Source organism: Gallinula chloropus (genome assembly GCF_964237585.1).
Source record: "Gallinula chloropus genome assembly, chromosome: 2".
Lineage (NCBI taxonomy): Eukaryota > Metazoa > Chordata > Aves > Gruiformes > Rallidae > Gallinula > Gallinula chloropus.
Window position 1 is genome coordinate 117,945,209 of NC_140086.1, and position 27,310 is coordinate 117,972,518.

Genomic DNA, 27,310 nt, shown 5'->3' on the forward strand with positions numbered 1-27,310 from the left:
TCCAAGAAAGTGCCATTACTAAGAACTTCCTTGTACCCTCAGCAAGCTGTTTCTGTATGGTGTAGGAGACACTCTATAGAAGGAGAAGGAAGAGCCCCATCATTAAATTGATAAATTTTAAATAATCCCATGTATTTTTTTCTTCAGCCATCTACCCCACATTGCAGTATCTGGCCCAGGGATAGAGACACTGTTAACCCACAGAAGGAGCTTTCCCACAAACAGCCCGGTTTTTCAGGGCTCTTTTCATAGAACAGAATCATATAATTGTTTAGGCTGGGAAAGACTATTAAGATCATCGTGTCCAACTGTTAACTGAACAATGGCAAGTCCACCACTAGACCATGTCCCTAAGCACCACATCTACACGTCTTCTAAGTACTTCCAGGGATGGTGACTCAACCACCTCCCTGGACAGCCTCTTCCAGGTACTGACAACCCTTTTGGTGAAGAAAGTTTTACTAATACCCAATCTAAACCTCCCCAGTGCAACTTGAGGCCATTTTCTCTTGTCCTGTTACCCCCACCTGGCTACAACCTCCTTTCAGGTAGTTGTAGAGAGCGAAAAGGTCACCCCTCAGCCTCCTTTTCTCCAGGCTAAACAAACCCAGTTTCCTCAGCCACTCCTTGTATGACTTGTGCACTAGACCCTTTGCCAGCTTTGTTGCTCTTTGGACGCACTCCAGCACCTCAATGTTCTGGTACTGAGGGACCCAAAACTGAATGCATATTTGAGTGCTGAGTACTTTGTACTCACCAGTGCTGAGTACAGGGGTACAATCGCTTCCCAAATACTGCTGGACACACTGTGATACCAGTCTGGATGCTGTTGGCCTCCTCGACCACCTGGACACAGTGCCAGCTCACATTCAGCTCTGTCAACCAACACCCCCAGGTACTTTTCTGCAAGGCAGCTTTTGGGTTGTTGTGACCCATCTGCAGGACCCTGCACTAAGCCTTGTTGGCCTTGGCCCATCGATCCAGCCTGCCTCATCTAGATCATTGATAAAGTTATTACAGAGAACTGGCTCCAATACTGAGCCCTGCAGAACACCATGCGATCAGCTGCCAACCAAATTTAACACCATTCACAACAACTCTTTGGGCCCAGCCATCCAGCCAGGTTTTTACCCAGTAAAGAGTCCATCCATCCAAGCCATGTGCAGTCAGTTTCTCCAGGACAATACTCTGGGAAGTGGTGTCACAGGCTTTAGTAACGTCCGGGTAGACAACATCCACATCCAATATCCACTAAACAGGTCACCTTCTGATAGAAGGAGATCAGGTTAGTCAAGCAGGACCTTGGGCCTGATGACCTGGTTGTCCTGTATGTTATGAATGATGGCACTGAAGATTACCTGCTCCATAACCTTCCCCAGCACCAAGGTCAGACTGACAGGCCAGTAGTTCCCTGGATCCTTCTTCCAGCCCTTCCTGTAGATGGGCATCATATTTGCTAACTTTCAGTCAATTGAGACCTTCCCAGTTAGCCAGGACTGCTGATAACTGATGGACAGTGGCTTGGTGAACACTTCTACCAGCTCCCTAAGTATCCTCAGGTGGATCCCATCCACTCCCATAGACTTGTGTGTCTAAGTGGTGTAGCAGGTTGCCAACCATTTCCCCTTGGATTATGGGGGCTTCTTTCAGCTCCCCATTTCTGTCTCCCAGTTGAGATAGCTGGGTATGAAGCAAAAAACCTGGTCTTATTATTAAAAGGCGAAGAATTCATTAAGTAACAGCATTTTCCTTATCCTTTGTCACTGCTTCCCCCACGGCCAATAAAGGATGGAGAGTGTCCTTATCCCTCCTTTTGTTGCTAATGCATTTACAGAAACATTTTTCATTGTCTTTTATGGCAGTGTCCAGGTTAAGTTCTATTTGGGCTTTGACTCTTCTCATTTTCTCCCTGCATAGACTAACAACATCTTTGTATTCCCTCTGAATTGCCTGCCCCTTCTTCCAAAGGTCATAAGCTCTCAATTTTTCCCAATTTCTAGCTGAAGCTCTCTGATAAGAGAGGCTGGCCTTCTTCCTCATCAGCTCATCTTTCTGCACATGGGGATGGCTTGCTCCTGTGCCTTTAAAGTTTCCTTCTTGAAGAATGCCCAGTCTTCCTGGACTCCTTTCAGGACTGCCTCCCAAAGGAATCTGTCACCTGGGCTCCTAAACAGGCTGATGTCTGGTCTCTAGAAGTCCTAGGTACCTCCCCCCTCCCTTACTTTCTCAAGAATCAAAAACTCTGATATTTCATGATCACTGTGCCTAAGACAGCCTCCAACAATCATATCGCCCACAAGTCCTGCTCCATTCATGAACTACAGGTCCAGTGGGATGCCTTCCCTAGTTGGCTCCCTAGTGTCAGCAAGCTGTCTTTCATGCACTCTAGGAAGCTCCTGGACTGTTTCCTCTTTGCTGTATCTTATTGCTGTGTTTTTCTCCATATGGAGGCCTAAAGTGGCTGTTGTGTTCCTCTGCAATACTGATCAAAGCCCTTTCTTTCTGTTTCTACATCACTCTCTCCCTTCCTTCCCCTCATTCCTTGTACTTCATTTAAGTGGTTCTTTGGACTGGTTTGGTTTGGGTTTTTTTTTTTTTGCTTACCCCAGTGTCCTTCAATACCCCAGATACCTTCAATATTTGATTTGAAAATTTCTTTCCTCACATCCTATCTGACTCATTCTCCTCATGAGATCACCTTTTCCAATCTGTTCTCATACACTAGTGATCCTTAGATCTGGTTTTGCCGCTCAGAAGTTTTCAGTTCTTGGGTCGGTCTGCATATGGATGTTTATTTAGTTTTTCTAGGCTTTTTATTGCCACAGGACACTTTTTTCTTTCTACTATTTCCAAAATACCTTCATTTTATTTTCTTCTCATGAGTTGCTCTTTTATTCTCTCTTCAAAATACAACTCTCTCATATTTGTTTTAGAACTAAACACACTTCCTTCTTTTGCAAACCTTCCAAAGGAGTCAGAGAAACAGACATGTTCCTCTTTCCCCTCTACCTCTGTGTAAAGAATGGATCCTCATAAGAGGTACAACTCATCTTGTGCTATCAGTTTGGTGACACTGTGCCAGATGGCTGCAGATTTGTCACTGAATTTTAGATACATACATTTCTATGTTGACAGTGCCACTCAGTCACCTATCTGCTGGAACAAAGTATGAGCACGACCTGCTCATCGCCTGTGATTCTCCTTCATCAGATAATCACAAGCACAAAGTGCTGCACTGTGCTGTTGTAAAAGTGTTGAGAGGCAAGTTATTTATGGGCTAGTGCTAGACCTACTTTCAATTAGTTGAATATATGTTTCTGCAAGGAACTGGCAAAACCAGCTGCATTTGTTATTTTTAGTTTCACGTTGTGATTTTATAACAAAGTTGAAATAATCCTTGATTGAATAGATTAATGCTGACAGTTGCAGTTCTGGGCACTGAATATATTGTGCCTGTGGTGTTGACTTGTGAGTGATTCTATGTGTGATTTTAATTGCTAGCATTGGTCAAACGACAAGCATGTATTATTTTTAGCTGGTTTAGATTAACTTTCCCAGTACTGGGAGACGATAGCAATCTAAAAAATTTATTGCTCTTGTTAAATAGTGATATTTTTCTCCTCCTTTCTCTTGTAGCAGAGATAATATAGATATAGAGATAGATCATGTATTTGCCATATCAGAAAAGTCAATATATCTTATGCAACTTGATATTTAGTCTGTTTATAGTGATCTTTCAGCCTTTCAACAAATGTCAGAGTAATGGATGAATGCCCACAACAATAGCCACTTCTGGTTGAATTTCTTTATTGTCATATCCCAAATAATATATCTCTCCCTCTCTGTGAACAAAGTGACTTTCACAGCTATCTTCCTTACTTATCCTCAGCACAAGCAAAAAACCCAACGTTGCATCAGCTAGTGAAATAATGGCTCATGGTAGAAATTTATTTTTCCCCCCAGAAAAATCTAAATATACACCATTTGGAAAACATTTTTGTCAGACCAGTTCTGATGGTACACAGTAATTACTATAAAATGAGCGTGTTACATTTAAAAGCTTTAAGGATAAGATTTATTTCGTTAAAAATCACATCCCTTTTGTCAATGTACCGTGTGTTTAGCTTTGGTACTTTGAAAGTTCATTTATTAATTAAAAGAAAAAGAAGTTGAAGCATCTTTTTAAAAAGACTACAAATAAAATTGTATAAGATTTATAGACTTCACTGATAAATCAAGTATTTATTTATTTATGCCTAAATCCATATTACCTCTACTACTGACAGAAGGAGGGAATAAAATGTTACTTGTGAGCAATTATGTTTTATTTTGCTGGAATGGTAAACCGAAACTCATTTGGAGTCAACCCAAACAATTTTTTTTCTCATTACTTCAATTCTCAGGTCACCATGGAACTCAGACTCTCATATCAAAAATGAGAGATCAAAAATATAATATATTCAAAAGCTGCCCCTGTGAGAAAACTGAAAGGAGGGAGAAGGAAGTAGCAAAAATAACCGAAGTAGTGAATCCCTTTTATTTTATAAGTTTGGCTTCAGAGAATGTTCTGATCCCGCACAGCGCTTGTACAGGCATTAAACACATTTTAATTTGTTACAATATTTCACATACCTAAAATATCATACAAGACTTCAATGTTTTATTGACCCAAGACCCATTGTAGACAGACATTTTTATTACAGAGGTTGAATCTCCTACATGATAAGGTGTACCAGGAGTACTTCAGTAAAGCATCTTCCTTTTTGACTCTCTTTAAAGAATTACTTTGAAGCTATCAAAATAATAATAGTCAATAATAATAATAATAATAATAGTGGTGATTCTTGCAAATCCTGTAGTTGCAGGGACTTGATAAAATCAAGGTAACCATTACAATTTAGAAAAAAAGGTCCCATTGTACAGTGGGTGACATGCCATTCACTACAGGGGAACATAGCAAACAAAGGGAAAATACTTTCCCTGAACCCAAGTAAATGTCTTCTCTCTATAATTATAACCACCCCAGCAATGTGAGTGTCCTTCACCTGAAACTCTAGAACAGTGATGTTCACCATCGCTTAAATGCAGTTGAAGAAAACAACCTGTCTCAATCCATTCAGTCATATTTTAAGAGCTGAAATTCTCTGCCTTTAGGATGCATGATATATTAACCGTGCACAAATCTGATGCCACAGGTAAATTGTATTCTGCTTTGCAGTGTATTTCATCATAAAGGCTAACAACTCTGACTTAATGACACATACATCACAAGTAAGTGTGGAAAGCACCTCTCTCAACCACTGCAAGGAGCAACGTTTTCCACTATGCGTTGCAATTAAAGATGAAGCATGGTGAAGCTATGGAACTGATCAACAGTCATTTGTAATTTACACCAATTTTCATCACAGGGGATTATTTTCCCACTATGCTCGCTGATCTGATTGTTGAGTGGTAGTATGAGTTGAGAACTATTCATCTTGAGGTGTTTATTGCTCCTGTTTTTGGGATGCTTCCTGCTAGAAAGACTCCCAGGACCAACGGACATCACCAGCATGATGAAACTCTATAAGGTGATAGTTGTCCGTGTGCAAACTGAAGCACGGAGTCAAGGCAGCTGGCCCAGGGCAGCTCTGTGTGGGGCCACACGTAGCCGGTGAGCCCGTGGGCACAGGGAACGTGCTTGCTGAAACCTCAGCGAAAGGCTTCACAGGCACGCTGGGTGAGGAGGAGCCCACAGCTCAGGTGATGCCTCAAGTGGCAGTGATTCAGCTGTGCGTCTGAGCCCTGACAGAGCCTGCTCTGGAGGGCTGACCCGTCATTGGGGAAGAATGGATGCAGTGTCAGGAGAGGGAGAAGCGGCAACAGGAGGATGATGCAGAGAGATGATGATGCAGAGAGATGATGAGCGTTGGCCCAAGTTTCAGACATGGGGACTACACGTGATCCAGAGAAGTTGTGGTGGCAAGTGCTCCTCTCATTTTTACAGATGGAGCAGAGTGAAATTTCCTGATTGCTAGGGGTTGTGTGCACAGCCATGGCGTGGGAATCTTCCCCCACTCCGTTTTTTACCCTTTATGTAGGGTTGTAGAAGATGGCACAGAGGCAGGCTAAGGTACATACAGCTTTGGCACCCTGGGTAGGAGATTTAAAAAAACAGTAATTCTCAGTGGCAACATAGAAATCAGGCATCTGCCTGACTCTAAGGGGTATTTTTTGCTGATTACAATGGAAACAAAGAACAGGGCCACTGTGGGAAACCACGCATTTCACTTTGGAGGATTAAAATAAATGGGTGCCATTACTGCTGTGTAACACCTGAGAACAGCTGTTGCACTGTCGCACAAAGTATGGGCTCGTTTTGCCAGTTTGTTCATGCAGAAATGTTCCAGTCTTTTTTTTTTGTCTGCACAAATATTTTGGTAGGGGGAAAATGCAGTTCATTTGTTGCTACTCACATGTGACTCAAAATGCCAAAATACAGAAAAAAATAGTTTTGTTTCTTCTGTTGCTAGCATTATCCCTGTATTGCTAGCATTGTAGCATTGATACTGGAATGTGCAATAGCCCAGGGGCTTTCTGCACCCCTGGCCTAGCTTGCCTATAAATAGTTTACCATTTACATGCTATGTAAGCCTGATTTTAAGACTTTGGAGCGATAAGGATCCCTTAAGCCTATGAAATACAGTAGGGCAATAAACAGTCAATACAAGTACCTTGTGACATGGTAGCTTTGAAACTGGCTGACAATATTATAGACAGTGAAGAGAGAAGTGTTTGCTAGTGTGGGAAAAAGTACTTGGTGTGCAGAAGAAATGTGAGTCAGCCACTGGTTGAGGAGTTCCCCCCGTGCATCGTCTGAGCTGCAATGCTTGATCCATGTGTGTTCTCTCTGGAGATAAACACATTAGTTTAAACCTCTCCAACTGACTTTTACTTTGTGTTTTGCTGCATTTGTGTGGTGGGTTCAAAGGGAACATGGTCTGAGGAGGGATGGAATCAGCTTACCCAAATACTTGGAAACAGGGAAATCCAAAACATGGAGCAGGCGGCTGCTATTGAGCTGCACGGGAAAACAGCAGCCCGGTTCAGTCACTGATAAACACAGGGACGGAGGAACATCCCTGCACCACATGCAGGTTGCCCCAAAGATACCCAGAGGCCCTGCTGTTTAAAATGAAGCATTGTCAGGTTGTGAGGCAGCAACTGTGTGATGTCAGTGGAGGGCATCATTTCACATGGCAGAGGGGTAGCCACCTTCCTGGCCTGTGGAAAAAGCCAGTGCCCATCTCTATATCCATCTCTACATCCACCATGTATACGTCGCAGGAAGAGCTTGAAAGCCTCCATGGAGCCTAGGACAGAAGTTTTGTCATGACCATGATTTAATTCCAATGAAAACAAAATTAATTAAAAACTTCCCCCAGCATTAAAACACTGTGCCAGGTACTGCAGAGCTGAATGGTGATGAAGGCTCCCTTTTACAGCTATGTCCATTCATGTTCACCTTGAAGCTCTGCAGGGTTCCTCACCAAGTACCGATGAATGAAGTCTGTGCGGCCCTTTTCAATTGTGATATGGTGCTCTCCCAGGGCGCTGGGAAGTTCAGTTACCCTCAACTTAAATTAGGCAAAATGGACATAAAAAAACATGCAGAGCGCTTCTGGCTTTAGCTTACCTTCAGGCAGCTACACCTACAAAGCCAAACTGACTCACAAAATGAGCTTCCAGCAATAGTGCCACTCACTTTTCAGTGTTTTTTTGCCTTCTGTTTCTGTACCATTCTTCCCACCTAGATCTCATGGCACCAATGCCTCTAAAACCCATGGCACGGAAAGAGCTTAACACTTGTGTTTTCTACCATTTCCTGCAGGCATCCCCAGCTGCTCTAGCAAAAAGTGTTTTGGCTGAAGTTCCAAACCAAGTCGTGGACTATTACAATGGCAAAGGGATAAAACCAAAATGTATGTCAGAGTACGAGTCTTCCAGGACACTAGCTCCATGAACCTGCCTGCACTCTTTTACAAAATTTAAAAAAAAAAAAAGAAAAATGCTACTGTCTACAACTACTGTACTTAAAAATGAAACAAACAAACAAACAAAAATAGCACGTTTTGGTGATTTTTAACTAAAATAACCATTTTTTCTGCATGTGTAGCCTAAAGGCTTAAATCTGTTAAGCGGTTGTATTGTTGGAAACTTTTTATGAGAGAAAAAACATCCAGGAAAAAAAAAAAAGTGAACTCTTTACATTACAGCATGTCGCCTTGAAATAAAGTTATCTGTATCTGTTTTTTATACAGGTTTGTTGAAATTTTGCTAAATTTCTTATCTTTACACTGTAAAGCATTTTGAAATATTTATTGAGAGTCTATAGCCAAAATGTCTTTGGTTTAATCTGCTATGAACTGAGAGATTTTTCAAAATGGCAGATGCATGAACTGTATTTTGCATGTTTAAAATAAAAACAACACAGTTTTGCAGCTGTTGTCTTTATTTCTCTCCCTGCCACAAGGCTGCCTGCTTTCAACTCCCAAATTACAAGGAAAAGGGTAATAAAGTGTTTCAAGAGATGCATGGCCTGAAGCACGGGCGTGTGTAATGATAGCAGCTTCTACGGTGGGCACCCAAACATGCCCGCTCGGTCTGTGGTCTGAGTACTGCTTCTTCAAAAGCCTGGCACATCCAGCTGTTACGAAGGGTTCAGACCATAGCTGCAAACAGATGTGGCTTGGAGGGCATGGTCCATCAGGATTGCATGTCTTAAAATATACCTACTTAACCCCAAACCCTCTGGCTGGCTGTTGAACAGGTGGTATTTTGGCTGCCCAAATTTTTAGTCTCAGAACTTTGTTTCATTTGTACTTTTTAATCTCACACCCAATACCCAGCTTTCCCTGATCTGTTTTTCTGACAGAAATTTTGCACAGCCTGATTTTGTGACAACCAGTGATTTCTAGCTATCACTTGTGTGTGGTAGGAAACCTGGTTTTGTACCAAAAAGAATATTCAACCCAGCCCTTTATCTAAGGAGGACACACAGGAACATATTGGCAGTGGATTCATCTCTCCATTGAAATATTTATGTACATAAATGAAGAAATTAGATCATTGTTATTCTTGGTGTTTGAATTTTTTGGCTTCATTTGCTAAAATACAATAGTGAAAGAGGGGACTTGTTAGAAGTTAAGGATAAAATTTGACCCAAAATAATTTCTGTGGGACTGTCTGAAGGGCACAGCTTTGGCCGAGTTGTGCTTCCACTACATTGAAAAGAATCTTGTTGCTAGTTCCAAAAGAACCTGTTTTGGGCCAGTGCTGAATATTTTGGAAAATCTTACATGTGAGCAAGGGGTTTTTTGTTTTAAAAATATGTATTTTTAAATGAGTTTGAAAGTCATGTGTAACTCTAGCTCCCCAATTCTCCTTTAGAACTAAATTTCATGGGCTCAGCTTTGATAGATGATTTTGTACCATAAAAATGAAGGCAATGGGAGAGCCAAGATGCATGGGGCTGTCTTCCCAGCACATTCAGTTCTGCACCATCATGCTAGTAAAGATTCCTTCAGCTGATCGGATATTGAACGGCAGCCAGTAATACTTGGTTATAGGTATAAATTGTCTGAAGATGTCCCAACTGATAGATCTCAAATCCACATTTCCATTTAATGGCTGACTGTTCATTTGAGAGCTTACCCCAGCAGGCTGCACATCTCTCCCTCTGTGGATGTCTTTCAGCTGGAAGTGATTTTCCCATATATCTCACACACCACTCTGCCAATGTATCTTCTAGCTTTTTATTCCCATTTTCCCCTTTTCTTGCCTTCTCTATTCTCAGAAGGAGCATTTCTAGCTGTTAAAGCACATGACTGAAAAATCAATGACTCCATGTTCTTTGCTGCTTCAGTATCTTACTTTGCAATGTTGGCCAAGTTGTTTAACTTTCCTGCACCTCTAATTCCCCCTCTGTAAAATGAAGGTCACCATCATGTATTCATAAATATCACACAGGGGTACTGGGGGACTTCAATATTTGAAAAGTGATCTGAGATCCTCAGAGGCATGATGGTGTTCTTGCCACACAAGCATATTATTACTTTACCCTGGGAATGGATTCAGGGATGTAAAGTAAAGGTGAGGAGGCATTTCACATTTTCTTTATTATTTGCCAGACTGAAGGAAAGTGAAAGAAAACTTTCAGCAGGAAAAATTAGGAATCAGACAAATTGTTCTTCTGGTACATACAATCTTTGGCTAAACTGATGTTTGCAGTGTTTATGGTTACATGAAATTGGGTAGTTAAAGCACTTCTTCATTAGCAGAGGTGTTACAAGATGCTTCTATAATAAGCATCACACAAAATGCAGAGGTGAACACCTGGCTGTTCAATGCTTATTGTGCACCAAGCTATATAAATCATCTGTCGTTTTCAGGTATGTAGGTGGTCAATATAAATGCCTCAATAGAATCAGAGTTGCTACAGACCTGTTTCCTTCACATTATAAATGTTGCCTACTTAGAAACAAATCATTATTAGTGGTAATTTAAATCAGCAATTCTGCAGCAGCCCTCAAGGTATTTGAAAAGACACTTCCGTGATATTGAAAAATCAATGGGAAATCACCTTCAATCTATACAGATTCCAGCATGTTACACAAGCACACAATAGCTGGTGAGCTAGGAGAATGCACAGAAGACAGAACTAGCCATATGGTAAAGGCTTTCTAATGAGGCTTTGAATGTTGTTTTCATTGCTCCAAGTTACACAGTGCAATAAGATAGTATGGGGCTGTGTGCAGGGTAATGTCATTAACCATGAATATATCTCTGAAATGGCATTTCTTCTCCTCTTTTATCTTCTTAGGGTTTTAGGAAGGCAATTCTGCCTTTAGGCTGAACCACCATCAATTTATCTCATAGATATCTTATGCAAATTTAAATTTCTACTGCCTTTTGATGGATCATTTTAAATTCTAAAAATTCCTGTAAAATAAATTACATCTTGTCTCTTTGAGGTAATTGATGACCTAAAATATCTTCTCTGCATACTGCAATCCTGCCTTCTTTTTTACTGTTTCTCAAATCCTGTTCAAAACCCTAAAGTCCATGAATACTCAAAGACATTAATGATCTCTATTAACCCAAAATATATTAACATCCATAAGTCTTGAGTCAGATAGTGAGCTGAGCTGTACTTCCAGTTGTGCAGGGGAAACTATGTGTAAAATAGTAAAACAAAAATAATTTAAAAAAGTGCTAAACACTTCTAATTCCTTATTACCCTAAGGTAAAACCTACCCGTGTAAAGTTCTTACCATGCTAAGCAATATAGTGTTCTATAGCATTTGATGAAAGAGCCTACAGGTATGAAATGAAAATGAAATTATAATTACAATGATAGTATTGGTTTAAAACACTTTTTTTTTTAGACTCCCAACTACTGAAAGTGCACAACTGATGACAGCCAAAAGGTTAACAGTTTGCAGCAGGTTGCAGAGGTGCTACTCCCAAAATGCAGAGCTGGAAGACCCCCCAGCTCAGAGCAGATTTGCATGGTGGTGTCCTGCAGGTCTGCAATACATCCCTTTGTTAAACTCATCAGCAAAGCTCTTGCTGCAATACAATAATGAGGCTCATGAGGACACACCCCCTTCCATTGCAGTATTTGCTGTGTGAGTAAACACGAGTGTCTCCCTTCAGTTTTAGCTCTCTGGCTGCACAAGCAGGACATGGCTCACCCCCAGGAAGATCCCAACCAGTTATTCAGATTGACCTTTCTCACATGGGATTACAAGTCTTGCAGGCACACTTGCTATGTAAATCTAGATTTATCTATGACCTCTCTAGAATGAAAGAGTTACTAGACAAACCACCTTTACTCCTAAGTAATGTGGACATTTCGGGCACAAAGCATTGATGCATTTGATATCACATTTTTTTGGAATGGGATGGATGAGCTGAAGGAGTCCTAGGTCACATCTCCCAAGTCATTTTCCCCCTTTATTTACAGGAAGTGCCATTTGCCACACAGAAAATACAGGTGGGGGTGGGGGGTGTGGTGTGGTGTGTGAAGCTGTTAGTAGTTTTCTGTATTGCTATTTTGTGTGTGAACACCCAAAATACCACTCAGTTACTCATGCTGAGGTGCCTACAGCCTCTCTTGAATTTGGTTAGCTGACCATGAGCCTCAAGTGCAACACACACACACACACACACACACACACAGTGGGGAAGAAAATGTAGAGGCAGGGTAAAGAGAAGAAGCAATGACAGACTGTCTGGCCACACTAGTCACATATTAAAAAAAAAAGTTATTTCTGTTGAAACCAAAAGGGAATCTTGGTTTCATATCCATTCACGATCCTACCTAGTGTACCACCATCAGCTGTAGCATCACTGACTATGTCATTAAATACAATACTTCCCTCAAATGTTGACCTCCCAGCCTTATGCGGCCTACCCACTGGCAAGGAGTGCCAGAAGCAGTTAAGCCCCATGGCCTGCAGCAGTTTGATAAAGCAGAGACACTTCTGCCCAAACCCCCCAGGTGCCTGCCTGACACCCACACAGTGGGGGAAGGTTTTGAATCCCTCTGAGGGTTGAAACTTTGGTTGAAGTTTGGAATTCCGCAACCTGCCAAGTGGTGCTTGCCAGCAATAGATAAACTTCACCCACAACTGACACTTTCCTCTACTGACACTTATTTGTTGGATTTTTGAAAGGCTGAATGAACTGGGGCTGTTCAGCCTTGAGAAAAGAAGACTGAGAGGGGATCTGATTAATGTTTATAAATATCTGAAGTGTGGGACACAGGGGGAAATAGGAAGTTCTGCACCAACATGCGGAAGAACATTTTCCCAGTGAGGGTGACAGAGCCCTGGGACAGGCTGCCCAGGGAGGTGGTGGAGTCTCCATTTCTGGGATATTCAAGACCCGTCTGTACGCCTCTGTGCAATATGAGCTAGGGAGCTGCTTTGGCAGGGAGGTTGGACCTGATGATCTCTCAAGGTCCCTTCCAACCCCTATGATTCTGTGATTCTATGAAATGGCCAGCTTCTTCTCAGTGGTCTGTGGGGACAGGACAAGGGTCAATGGCCTCAAGTTGGAGCACAGGAAGTTCTGCACCAATATGCAGAAAACTTTTTCACAGTGAGGGTGACAGAGCCCTGGGACAGGCTGCCCAGGCGGGTTGTGGAGTCTCCTCTGGAGATATTTAAGACGCATCTGGATGCCTACCTGTGCGACCTGTCCTAGGGAACCTGCTTTGGCAGGGGGGTTGCACTTGATGATCTCTTGAAGTCCCTTCCAACCCCTGTGATTCTGTGATTTTGTGATTTTGCCGGGTCACGGCCGGAATGGAGGCACGGGAGTGACTGTCAGTGCCGGCAGGGTCGAGGGGAATAGGTGCCCGTGGCTATTTCTGCACGTCCTCTCTCATCCCCTTTTTGGGTGAGGTCTTCCCCCCGCATCAGAGAAGCCCCATCCCTTGGCCATGGCTGCTGCAGCCCTGACCGCAGCGCCTTCAGGCAGCACGGAGAAGCCCAGCCCACAGCCAGGCAGCACCCAGGTTAAGCCTGAAGCAGTGGCCGCGGTTCAGGTGCCTTGCTCTAGGGGAGGGAGCAACCTGTCCCCCCAAGGCGGTTTGGGAAGCCGCTGGGGCCAGCAGTGAGGAGGGAAGCTTACGCGCAACCACGTCTTTGGGTTGGTTCGCGAGGTTTTATGTTAAATTTAGAGCAAACCGTCTCCCGTAGTTAGGGGTGTGCCTCGGAACTTTCTTTCTGAGGCAGCACGGGAGGTTTTCAGCGTAGGACCAGGCGGCGTCGGAAACCAGCGGCGGTTCCTCCAACGCTCGCGGCATGGCGGGCTGGGGACTTCTGGGCCGGCTGGGGGGCCGGCTGTGGGCGGCAGCGCAGGGGAGGCCGCTCGCAGCGGCGGTGGCAGCGGGCGTCTCCGGCGGCAGGTAGCAGCAGGGCTGGGGGAGGGAAGGGGTTGCGGTGGGAAGGGGCGCGGAGGGCCGGGAATTGCGGAGGTAGAGGGGAGCTGGGCCCTTGTCTCAGCCCGGAGATGAGGGACGCCTCGGCCGCCCCTTCCCGTCGGTGGCGTCTCCGGTCTCCGCCGTTTGCAGACGCCTCTGGGTCCAGACCGTTGGCAAGTGCAAAGGTGGTAGGCCCCCGGTGTACTGCTGGGGCACTCGAGCTGTAGCAATAGCCCCAACTGCGCGGGAATTACGGCAGGAGGTGCAACCAAAGCATCCTTGCGTCATAGTAAGCAGCCTGGCCTACCGTGCTTTGAGTCACCTTGGCCCAGCCACCTAGCCCTGTGCATTCTCACTGTGTTGTTAAACGCTCTGTTTCATTGTACTTGCAGAGGATTAAAGACTATTTAAGCTTTTTGTAGCTCTCACAAAAATTTCTGGCAGTACAGTGAGCTGTTTAGCAGTGAATGTAAAATTGGTGGGGCTGGAAGGGAGCTGAGGAGTTTTCAGGTCTGACCTGCTCACCTCTGAGGTCAGACCAAGTTGTTTAGGGCTTTGTTTGGGCCTTGATGGCCTCCAGGGACAGTTTGTGCAGGCTCTCTTCTCATCCAGTGTATGACAGTCCTCAGGCTGAATGTTTCATCCTTTGGTCAATTCAGAAACCCCTTTTTCAGTTTATGTCAGTTCTCTCATTCTCAGTGGCATGCACCTCAGTAAACATGGCCTGGCTGTCTTGTCAGTAGCCTCCTCAGAGGTATTGTAAAGTTGCTCTTTTGTTTCCCCTGAGCCTTCAAACCCAGTTATCTTAATCCTACTCAGAGAGCAAGTGCTCCAGCCCTTGTATTTTTGGATACCACTGCTGGTTGCACTCAGATGTTGAAATGGGGACCCAGAACTGGATTTAATATTGTAGGTGTGGTCTGCTTGGGAGTGCTGAAGAACGGATGTTAGCTGCTTCCCTTGATCTCCTGACCATGCTTCTGTTGATACCCCCTAGACTGCTGTTGGTCTTCACTGCTGCCAGGAGCCTGCTGGTTCCTTTTGTACTTTTTTGCTCCCCCAGGATTCTCCAAGCCTGACAGTGAAGTAGCTCTGCTGAAGTCACAGCCTGTACCCTTGAAAGAGGTTGTTCTGTCCCAAGTGTGGGACTTAGTATTTCTCCTTTATGAATTTCATCAGGTTTCCTGTTGGCTTGATCCTCTGACTGGCCAGTCAAAGGATGCCCTTGAACATTATCAACTGCTCTCTTCCATGTTATTCACCAGCTTAAGGAGGATGCATCATCCCCTCTAAGATGTTACTGAGAAAGATCTTAAATAAGACAAAGTCCATGACTCTTGAGGAAAGCCAGTTACAAGGCCTTATGGTGCAGTGCAAGCCATTAACTGTTACTTTTGGCCTGATGATCCAACCAGGCTTTTTGCCCATCTGATAGTCCTGCCATCTGTGCCACAGCCTCCCAGCCTGGGTAGCAGGATGCCACAGGAGACTGTTGAAAGCCTTGCTAAAGTTAAAGTAAACAACACTCACTGCTGTCTCTTCATCACTGGTCTAGTTTTATTATCCCTGAAAGAGTGGTGGGTTGATCTGCTGTTGCTTGCTCCCCTCTGGTGTGTTTGAGAATACTTTAAAAGTTAGACAAATAATGAGGTGTTGCTGGTCAAGGGTGGCCAGCTTGAGTGATGCTGTTTGAGTAGCTTGCTAGTACAATTTCAGTCTTTATGACTGTATACTTTGTTAGGTAGTGTGCATTTCTGTTATGAACATGTGTGTGTTGTGAGACATTTGAACTAATAAGACACTTACAAATTTTTCCTGACGCTGGAAAAGGGGTCAGCTGGGCTTTGTGGTCAGGCACGTTAACAGTGCGACGTGGTGGCACGAGCACCTTTCTGAAGAGAATGTCGAGTTCCTCAAGAAGGCAACTGCGGAGGAGTACAAAGCTCAGACAGACAGCAAGCTGTGCCCTCTGAAAGATGAGCCGTGGCCACTGAATGAGTGGAAACCAGGTGAGAAAGTGTCTCTCTGAAATACCAAACTCATGTTGAAATTACTGCAGTAATTTGCGTGTAGTGTAGCATTCAGTAACGTCAGGATTGCATCTTGTAAAGTATTATTCTTCTTGCTCTTATCTCAGTCATCCAGTACATCTAGTAAATAAGTGCATGTAATACATGAGTTCTCTAAAATGCATTTAAAATAGTACAGAGTGTTAAGAACCTCGTAAGAACTTTGGGTTTAGTCCAACTCAGCACTTGGCCCGTCCCACTGCTGCACCATGCAAGATAATTTAGGAATTCATCAAAACAGGCTCTCTAGAAGATAATGTTCTTGCAAATATTGCTGGACTCTAAAGAAAAAGTGTAGTATGTAGTCCATCCCACTCCTATTCAGTGATTCCAAAGTCTTACAGACTCAACCATCATTTTTTTGACCCTTCAGAAGGGTCATCATTTGACAGTAAACTGCAACCTGGCGGTGTGCAAATCCATGAGAGGACCCTCAAGTATGACAGTGGAAATTAGAACAAAGAGCATTTTTAAATCTTTTCAAGCATTTGTGTTTCATCTTAAAGAGTTCTGTTTTTCATGACACGGAGAGTCAGAAGCCAGCTTGACAGGTTGCTTTTGCTGTACAGTTACAGTGACTAAAATCTGCAGAGGTTAGGGTAGGGGGAACCTCCCTAGTAAACTTTTCAATGGTTTGGCTCTAATATTCTACATGGGTGTTGTATTTAAGAAAAAAGAATTAATATGAATCATTGATTATTGTAGTTGTAGTGGGGAGGTAGTTTGCATGTTCTAGGATTAAAAACAATGAACAGATTATTTCCAGCCTACCCTCAGGGAATCAGGGATTTTTTCTCTCCTCCTTCCGCTCCTCAGGAAAGATCAGCATCAGTGGGACTCAGCAGGTTGTGAGATGGGCTCTTTCAGATATTAAGTGTGTGGTTGCATCCTTGTTCTGTTTTGATCTACAGATTCTGTCAGAGTTGGTGTTGTCGCAGTAAAACTGGGAATGATGCCAATATGGACCAAGTCAGGAAAAAAACATGCTGTCACGCTACTTAAGGTGAAATAAATCATAATGAATTTTATCTCCTATGTTGTATTCAGATCATTAGCTAGAAGCTTGAGACAAAACAGAAACATATTACTTAGAGTAGGAAATCCTGAAAGAAAGATTTCTTTCAACCTTGCATAAATACACCATGCCTTTCTCTGTTTATATCCTGAACTTTCTAGGAGTGGACTGCCTTCTGTCTCAGCCATTTGAGTGCTACAGAACTCCATAGTCTTACCTAGGTGAGGGAAGATGGGAAGCAGCATAAAGCTGAGGTTAACTACCTCACTTCCCTTCTTTTGTAATTTTGCCACCTGCAGGCACTTTGGGATTAGTTTCCCTGTGGTGTCTGAGCCTTTGTAGCCTTGAAGCTGCTTCTTCATATTCTCTAGCAGCTGCTACTCACTGTGATTAAGCTGTTCACTGACCTGTTGCTCCCCTGTGATGAACCAGTGCTGTGAAGGACATCAGGTTTACAGAGCAAAGGAGTAGAAGTCTAAAATGTGGGCTGTTACCATGCATACAGTAGGGATTTACCAGATCTTGCAGGCAAAAGATGACTATAAAAGTTAATACTATTTCTAGAGCATTTATGAACATATGGTTTCCATTCTACTAATACTTTTTATATGTACTCCTTAATTAACTGGAAATGAATGTCTATGGTAAAAAGGAAACACACTCCCCTACTTGTAGACTGTAACTCCTGTTATACAGATCAAAAATGAAAACAGAAACTAACTTAATTTCACTTGTTTTTATAATTATGGTCTCAAAGCAGACACATCTGCTTATACTCAAAATATGCTGTTGTTTTTTTTCCTGAAGGTGCAAGATTGCCATGTTTTAAAATATATTTCAAAGGAAGAGTCGGGTGAAAAAACATCGAAGCTGCTTGTCGGAGGCAAAAACGCATCTCCTTTTTTTGTAAGTGAGCCACTTTGGGTGTTTTTGTTAGAAATAAGTATTTCTGTTGTGATTCCAGTACAAAAAGGGCATAGGTAGGCTTCTCTGAAAGATAAATTGGTAGCCATGCATGCTTTGGAACTGATCTTTTGTCACATTCACCCTTGCTTATTTCCCCAAGAAGAACTGCCAATTTTTACCTCTTGATTCTGTCAGAGAAGTCTGGGTCTAGGAAGCTGCTTTGACGTGCAGCATCCCGTGCTGATGAAAGGGCCTGAAGGGCCATTTGCAATGTAGAAATGTGTCTTCATCATCTCTGTGGAGATGGGATACAAGATGAGGACTGAAGATACATGTTCACGTGACCTAATGGTAAACTTACCCAGCTTCATTGGTTTTTTAAAAGACTTTGTTCCCTAGCTTACTCTTCTGTAGCATTTTATTAGCTTTAATTGTAATTTTTCCATAGGTCTGCTGAGATTTCTTAATTTGCATACAGTTTTACTGATGAATAAGTTAAAGATTTAGATTTTCAGGAAGATAGCTTCATGATTACAGCTCATCAAAAGCGGCATCAACACCACTCACTTATTTAGACACCCCAAATGCCTGTTGTGGAATTCCCAGGCACCTTCTTCAGTGGCTAAGGTTGTCTAGCAGAGCTGTCATTCCTGAGAAGAAAAATTGAATTATAGATCAAGGCAGGAACAAAGCTTTCCCTCAATGGACTGCAGTTTCTATGATCCATTATTTCTATAAAATACCACTTTTCACTTCTTGCAGTATCTTGACACTCATTTGTTTGATTTAGGTACATGAAAAAAAAACCAAACAAAAAAACTTGTGATTACTAAACAGATTATCTCGGTGATTGTGGACTTTTCAAGACATGTATTTCCCCTTTTCAAACAGAAGATTGTCCCAGAGCAATGATAATATACCACAGCAGGGTTATTTAGCAATTAACATCATACAGTTTCTAATTTATTTGCTATATTGGCTATTCTCATTTCCTGGAGAAATTCCAGCTGTCTTTTTCTTTCCTGTTACCTTGGTTTAAGACATGCAAGAATCCTGTGCATAATAATTTTCAAGTTGTATTATGCACGTTAGGCTCCTTACAGTTGATCTTTTCATAAAGTTATCAGTGATTCAGAATATGGTCAGTAAAAATGTGCAGGAAGCAAGGAGGAATACAGAAAACTTCTGTTTAAACAGCTCTTGTGAACTAGGAAAATTTATTCAAAGCAGAACTACCTAAAGTCAAATCAAGGATTTTTTTTTTTCCTCAGTAGTTTAACTTATGTTAATGATTCCCTTGGGACATAATTTCTTCTAAGTTAGTTGGTACTAATTTGGTTGATCCTACACTTCCCTTAATTGAGAAGTTGACTAAATATACTTAGATAAATCTGTGATGAGGACCTGGCCTGGGTCTGAGCTCTGTACTGTTGTCATCGTCATTATTATCATCGTATCATATATGCAATGTATGTTGTATATATTGTATATACAATTGTATAAACTACATCATTTGGTAGAATTTGCCACACAGAGTCTGAACAATTTTACTTCTTAAGGTACTGAAAAATTGCGTCTTTCTGTGGTTTAGCTGCAGATTTGAATTGTTGCTCACCTGTTTATCAGTATTTTTAGCTGTTTCTTTTCTCTCTGAAGTGTCTGAAGAAATAAAAAGAGAGCTGAATGATACTGTATTATATTAGCATAAGTGGTTTATCTTCTGTTAATTCCTCAGAGGAACATCTGTCTTCCTCAGATTCCTTACAGCTACTAAATTTTCATAAATTCAGTCTAATTTTACTAACAAAGAGTTCCATGTCTTTTTTTTTAATTGGGTGTCAAATTGCTGAAAAATGATAAGGGGTATTGCTGTTTTTGCAAGGGTTTTATTTTTCTTTTTAGCTTGAGATATGTCAGTCTATTACAAGTGAATGGATTTTTCATTATTAATGCAAAATTATACTCAGAAGTATAATTCTGCCAGTTTTCTAACAATTTTTTGTCAAAAAAAATTTTATATACTTCCATTAAGTGAGGCACATCGATCATTTTTGTGCTGTGCTGGAGGATACTGTCTTTTCAAAACTAAGAACATCTGAGAATTCACTCTATGTTCTCCTCAGTACTGCTTTTTAGGAACGCTTTGTAAAGCCTGCAGTGTTTTGTTTGCAGAAATACATCTCTGACTTGACTGCCTGAGGAAAACTTGTTGAAATACAACAGTGCAAGGCTATAGTAGGACTCTTGAGATGTAAGTGATTTTTACCCTTTAACTATGTTTTCCTTCAGCTGTGATAGGTCTTCCCAGGCACAGATGCTGAGCACTGAGCTCCCTTTGCTGTCATCGAAGGCAGCAGTGGAAATAAAGCATCAATACACAGGCATCTAGTAGGAAGGGGATTTCTTAGGTTTTAATTTTTACATGTGGTACTGCAGTTTAGCACAGCTGTCCTCCATTGATTGATGCCTAAAATTTTTGTGGTAATAGTAGAGATTTTTTTACTTTATTTATTTTTAGTTTTAAATAAAAGCACTTTGTACTATGAACTCAAGTTAACAAATTGCTCAAAAAAACCCTTTTGAAGACTTTGTATCCACACTTTCTCCTCAAACAGGGGCAGATTCATAAAGTTAAAATTTCTGGTTTGTGACTGAGAGCTCCTCATCATCTCACTCTCCCATTTTTCACAAAGCTTCCTCTGTTCTCCTAATGCTTTTAACAGATTTTTTTAAAACAAAAGGAAGGACAAGCATCATGTAGACTTTCATAATAAACCAAGTAACAATTATAGTTATTCACATCACTTTGTCTAAAAATACACCAGATTAATTTTGAAAGAGAATTGCACAGACTTTTTGGGAAGTGAACCTCAAAGATGTGACTATCCAAGTGTGACAGTATTGTCAGATGCCTTAAATTGCTTTCTAGAATGCATTTGAAGAAAAATCAGCTGCCTTGCTTTTTCCTATGGCCACGGTTTTCCTGCGTCACTGTTTCCATGGCTTGGTATCATCTCAGTGGTCGGCTGTTCTGTGAATTGCCTTGTTTAAAACAGTTGAGAAACATTTAATGTCATTTTAACTTTGTCAGACTCCTCTAAAAAAAAAAAGAGCCTTTCTTTAGTAAGTCAGCAGTGGTTTGACGCTGAGAGTACTTGGTATATCTTAAAAACATGTGAATCATAAACTTACTCTTCATTTTTCTTTCTTGTCCAGAGAATCTAGATTCTCCTTTGTAGGAAGTTAAGCATTTGTAGATGCTTCTGGGGGTGTGGAACTAAGTTATTAGAAGCTTTGAGAAAGAGAAAAGTCTTCTACATTACTACAAAACTCTTTGAAAGTAATAAAGAAAGAGTAATATAGTTTAAGTACATTCTAAATGATTGTTTTCCCTTTTCTGATCTTAGAAATCTTCATACATCTCTTATTTATGTGATGTAGCAGTGGGAGAACTAGTTGACAGAAAATAAAATGCAGACACAGGAGTTTTAAATTAATTTTATATAGAGGTAAAATGCTAGTCTCAAGATAAAAGTGTAGTGTGATCTATCTGTTTCTCTGAGTGGTGTTGACAGTCAGTAATCAGTTTCTGTGCTAGGTTGATCCTTGGGTATTTTAGGATCACATTTTTTATGGCTGCTCTTTGTTACAGAAATCAGAGACTACGATGGAAATTTTTAAAGAAGCTGGAGTACCACGGAAGCAGAAAGTTACCTCGTTTAATGTGACAGATGATGCCATAATTAAACCAGGTATTCTTTTAGAGCTACTTTGTTATATGCATAGTCATTTAACATTTGCCACTTCTAGCCTTAAAACAAGTTATAACATGCATTTCATTTTCATTTTGGGTGGAATTCATATTTCTCTGTCATTGATTCCAAAAAAACTTTTTTTCTTAGGGAATACTAGAAAATGGGCTTTAATTTCTGGGTGTTGAGCAGTAGGATTTTTCCTTTGTCCTGGATATTATGTTTCCATTGATTAGAAAATAAGTCTGATCCAAACTAGCTAATATGAACTCTGAGTTAAGAAATAAATGTAAGTGTGACTCACTTGTTTGGAATAAATATGAATTAATTTACAGGAAGTTCTCTGAGTTATCCTTACAGGAGGGGCACTGAGAATTTTATGGCAATGTTTCTCAGGAGCCTAAAATAGTAGTTTGAGATTTGTTTCTTCTTGCTGCATTCAGAAGTAGGATTGATAGCTGTCACAGATGGCGTTTTTTTCTGGCAGCTTGCAAAATAAAACACGCTAAAGCATGTTATAACAAACACTTGCTAAAAATCAGCTTTAGAAGTATGCAGATTGAAGAAAAAGTTTAAGGTATTATTAGTTAGTGTATTTAGGTTGCTTTCATTTTTGACAGTTACAGGTATTTTCCAAAGAATTATGTGGGGTAGGAAATTTAAATATATTTCATCTTTATGTGTTATTTGAGGAGGTTTCTGCAAGACCTTTTTAAGACAGTGTAGTAATTGATAAAAATCAAATCTGACTTAAAGAGGAAATCTGCACAGATAAATTGAAGCAGAACCTTGAGATAAAGCAGAATTGTCAGGTTTTTAGTAAACTGATTTTGGAGTGTGTATATCATACTTAAAATCCTTCATGTATATCTTATCCCAGGTGTGTATGGATCATCTAAGTATGACATGAAATAATATGAGAACTTCCATGCTTGAGACTTAGGAGAGGTTTACATCATTTCAGTTTGCATTCTTAACAGGTTTGAAAACAGCTGGTGTATTTAGGTTGTTGAAAATAGTTTTGGACATGAAAAAATTAAAATTTCACTTTTTAAATTGACTTAAAACAAGGTGGAAAGTGTTAAAGCTGCAGCTGCATGGATCTTCAGGTTAAAGTTTATGTATAATGAACTAAGTTATCATTTCTGTGGGTTTTTTTTTTAAACTGCTAATAAAAGAATATTGCACTTGGATTAAAAAATGCTGAAGACACAATAAATCTTTAATTAAAACCTTGATACTACAAGCACTCAGGGGAATGATTGTAATTGCAGTGAGGTGAGTGATGTCACTGATCGACCATAGCACTGGTTTTGCTGAAGGCTAATGTATAGGTCATTCCCCAGTGGATGAAGCTGTACTTCTGCCACAGTGTTTAGTTTGGGAACACTGTCTTAACAAAGAGGAAGCATTGCAATATTTATTATTTTATTATTACTATTATTAACCCCATTTTTTATAGGAAGTGTTGTGATTTAAAAAACAAAAACACAAACAAACAAAAAAACCCCAAACTTCCACCTTGCAAAGTGCTGGTAGTTGTAAGTGGATCACACTCTGTTTTCCTGCTGAGTTTGTTTATTGTGAGTCTTGACAACACCCAAAATGTTTAATTAGTTACTTTTGGTGTCTGAAGTGCACCACATCCAAGTAATGCCCTGACCCTGCCTTCCTACTCATCTGAAATTGGGTTAGGAACAGAGAAACAGTTAAGTGGTAAGTAGGGAGAAGAAAAAAATAATACATGAATAATAACAAAGTTTTGTTTCCTTTCCTGTGACTGTAATCTGGGTGGGACAGTAATAACTGGATGGTGGTTTGGAGATTGCAGCACTTGGTTGAACATGACCTCTCCCCTTCTTTTGAAGGTACTCCTTTGTATGCCGCTCACTTCCGCCCAGGGCAGTTCGTGGACGTTACGGGAAAAACGTAGGTTCCTAATGACTTGATGTGTACGGTTCATCTGTCAAAGGGATGGGTTGATCCCCCACAGACACACACACACACTTTGGGTTAAACTCAGGGCTTATGAAAGCTGAAATACGATTGTGAGGGTAGTGGCAGAAAACAGAAATCTGTTCAGCCATTGGGTCAAGAATATAAATTATCTTTCTTCGGTGCAGCTTGGATTTGATTTTTAACATATAGGAAAATAATGCTCTTAGTATTTAAGGGGTTGTGAAAGAGTTGCTCGAGCTTAGCATGGGTGAAGAAGTCTATAATGCAGCATCTGTTGTATGTAGAAGTGGGGAGTAAATCCTGAAAGGCCTCGATCCCCAGAAAGACTGTTTAGTTTTCATTTGGTGAAGAGATGCAAAGAGGAGTTTGTCATGTGGACTGAAAGAAAAGCAAGAAGATGGTGAATACATTTAGCAGGACAACAAAGCTGTCGAATTCTCCCTTTCCTTTTTTTGTTTTCTTTTTTTGTTTTCTCACCTGTTTCAGCTCATCTCCTTGCCAGCAATGGGTAAGGATCTTTAACATGGGAAGAATGATTTCCTCTCAGACCACTGCAAATGCCAAATTAGAGCTCAAGTGGTAAAAGGTGTCAAAAGAAAAACTGTCATCTTGTGACAAAGACTAGTTATGCCTCTTCTGTTACATTCATGATTTCCACTGCCCAAGAGAACAGGATCCTATTTCAGTGAAGTATATTTGTGTTGTGATACAAAGGTCGTGTTTTCCATTTGATTGTGGGTTGGGGTTCTTTTGTGTGTAATGGAGATAATACCCAACTGGCCTTGTTGAAATATTGTAATTGTCTCATATGTGTAATACTTGTAAATGTCTAATATTATTCACAGGGCTTTGTGCATATGGAAAAACCAACCATATCATTGCAGCCAAATAGTCAGTTCTAATATAGCCATACCTGACTACACCTCTGAGGGCACCCCATTGAGACAAGGATGTCAAGGAGTTGACTGAAATTAGTATTTTTCAATGTCAGACTTCCTTATGTAATACTTGGATCTGCTATATAATTTCTTCAGATTCTAAATTGCATTCTGTGAACAGCCTATAAGAGACAATAGCTAGTTTGCAAAGTAAAGCACAGTGTCATTAGGAATACAGTCATTCCATGTTGATGAAGTGTCACACTTTGCTAATGCAGAAAGGCTTTGCTTTTCCAGAAGTATTTCGAGACCTTGGGAGGGGTATTTTGGTGATGGAAAAGATGCTCGTAAGGAGCCACAGGGTATTGATTTGTATCTTGCTGTGTATATTGGAACATACTAGCAAGCTAAAAATAGACTGGGATGTTGGTTGTGTTCAGTGAAAACATCCTATCTTTTAATTCAGTATTTCTAGTCGCTTTTCAGCAGATATTTGTATGATGATGTTTCAGAAATCAGATTTCTGTTTCTACTGCTGATTTTGGTAGCATATTGCATATAATTCTACTATACAGGTGTAGAAAAAATTATTTAATTAAGGAGAAAATTCAGATTTTTTTTTTATCATGTGTTTCCTGTCAACATGATTCTCTAATTATTCCTGTCTTTCTGTATTCTGGGGTGGTTTTAACATTTTTCTGTGGCTTGCTTGCATTCTGATTTTTACTTTGAATGCTTCTTTCTTCTTAATTTCCACTTTTCTGGAATGCTGCATTTATCATATTCCCTCAATTCTTGGGCGGGAATTAAATCATTTGACTAAATTTCAATTTTCCTTTTGTTCTTTCACTTTATTCCAAGCAGTTTCATCCCTAGTCTCTTACTTGGGTGGGGTTTGTTTTTTCACCATTTTGCAGAACACTGTGCCCATCATTCTTAGTTACTGTACCTGTAAGTACAGATTTCACAGTGTCACAAAAATACCAAGAAAAGCTTCAATGAAGGGCAAAGAAAAAAAATATATATTTCTTGGGAATGATTACAGCATTGAGCTGCTGATTTGGTCCACTGATTTGGTCCACTGGCTGAAATGAGGGTTTGTACGTTACTCTCTGAAATCCCGTTTTCTGAAGCGATGTCGGCGCTTGAAAGATCCTGAGCTACAGGAGAATTTCAAAAGGTGTTTCAGGATGTGTCACTGAGTTACAGCAGGGAGCACCGTTTGACTTCCTCTTGCAACTTCCATCGTCCTGACTCTGGACTTTAAAAGACAGTTATCCCAAACACTTGCTATCGCTGCCAGTAAAGATTTTAAAAATGATTTTATGATAATATATACTTCACATTTATGGGATTGTCAGTAATTTTGTTTTCCTGGAGGAAACGCAGAAGTGTGCAATATTTGAAATCATATAGATGAAAAACACTGCTTTTCATATAGATTAAAAGTGCTGTTAATAGCATGATTAATTATTCCTTTCAAAAGGAAAGAAAGAAAATTTCAGCTCAGTGAGGGGATAATACACCGGAATATAAAGGGTATTTTAATTTTTTACCCACTCTTAATTCAGATGAGCAAGATATCCTTTGTATGCCTCCTTCTGCCAGGACAGAAATCAAAAATAAGTTCCTTAGAAAAGCTTGCTCATTTTATAGTTATTATAGCTCAAGCAAAGTAGTTGCACTACTTTTCAGAAGTCTTGGTTAGTATCTTGGCTACCAAAGTGTAGGGTGGGATTTTATGACTGTTTGCTTTTAAAGATTCCTTGCAAATGTTTTTGTTGAAGTATTTTGAAATGTTTTGATTCATTTATACATCTGAAGAGAAACACTTTCACAGAAATGAGAAGGTTCACTTAAAGATATACACACTTTGTTTTTATTTGAAGTCTTGTAATTTGTTGAGCACAGTATGAGTAGCTTTTAGAACACTGACAGTAGGCGATTCGTCTGCATCCTGTCAATCTTCTTCAGTGCTGAATTTTTTCCTTAATACTTATTTTCAGCAATTTTAAAGGTCAATCTAAGTTTTATATCAGTCTTTAATGACAAGACTTTTCCTCATTGCTTCATATGTATGTTTCAAAAATGTTTTAAGGTTTAATGCCCTTTTGGGGACAGCAGTAAACTTCAGGATTCATGTGGCCCTATGCTCTGGTTAGCCCTGATATGCTGTGGGCTAAAATACATAGCACCTTCCAGAAACTCATGTCTCTCACAGCCTGCACTTCAGTGCCCTCTTTAAGCTGGCGTAGTAGAGGGTGCTCCCGCAGAGTGGGAGGTGGTGCTCACTCCCATAGAGTTCCCATCCACCTTCTGCCTCTGGTACTGTCATCCTGAAGGAAAAGATCAGTGTGAGATGCCTGTATTCTTCAAGTTACTGGTTTTCAGCTGGATCAATTGCATGCCCCAGCTTGCTGATCAGCTGAGTGAGTTTCAGCACTAGTCCAGAAATGACCAAAACGTGGTGTGGGGACCATGTTTCTTAGAGTGGTGGCCCAGTGCTCTTTGGAGATGGAGTTGTATTATACCTCCTTTTTCTGCCACTTCACAACATGTTTCATGGATGCTTCAGGAAACCTTCGGAACATCAGAAGTCTTTGTCATTCCACAGAAAAACCCAACAGCAGTTTTGTCTGAAGTGAGACAGAATGAAGTGGTGATTCTGGCATGTTTATGGCTTATTTAAGCCTTGCTAGGTCTGAGCCTGAAAGTATGCTCTAGAATTGCTGGAAATTTTGACTAAGTACTTAGAATCG

The 27,310-nt window shown here is 40.8% G+C and overlaps 2 protein-coding genes across 2 annotated transcripts in view; both read left to right on the forward strand.

Moving 5' to 3' along the window:
- CPNE4 (copine 4) overlaps positions 1–8,002 on the forward strand; it is a gene marked incomplete at its 3' end in the record, with an annotated part of 116,808 nt that extends 108,806 nt beyond the window's left edge. The window contains exon 14 of the mRNA XM_084260413.1: positions 7,871–8,002. Coding sequence (XP_084116539.1) covers positions 7,871–8,002 — 132 coding nt within the window. The remainder of the gene's footprint in view (positions 1–7,870) is intronic.
- A 5,833-nt stretch (positions 8,003–13,835) lies between these two features.
- Positions 13,836–27,310, forward strand: part of MRPL3 (mitochondrial ribosomal protein L3) — a 29,967-nt gene continuing 16,492 nt past the window's right edge. The window contains exons 1-6 of the mRNA XM_084280200.1: positions 13,836–13,957; positions 15,803–15,981; positions 16,953–17,044; positions 17,864–17,962; positions 21,615–21,714; positions 23,583–23,643. Of these exons, the coding sequence (XP_084136326.1) occupies positions 13,854–13,957; positions 15,803–15,981; positions 16,953–17,044; positions 17,864–17,962; positions 21,615–21,714; positions 23,583–23,643 (635 nt within the window). The 5' untranslated portion in view covers positions 13,836–13,853. The remainder of the gene's footprint in view (positions 13,958–15,802; positions 15,982–16,952; positions 17,045–17,863; positions 17,963–21,614; positions 21,715–23,582; positions 23,644–27,310) is intronic.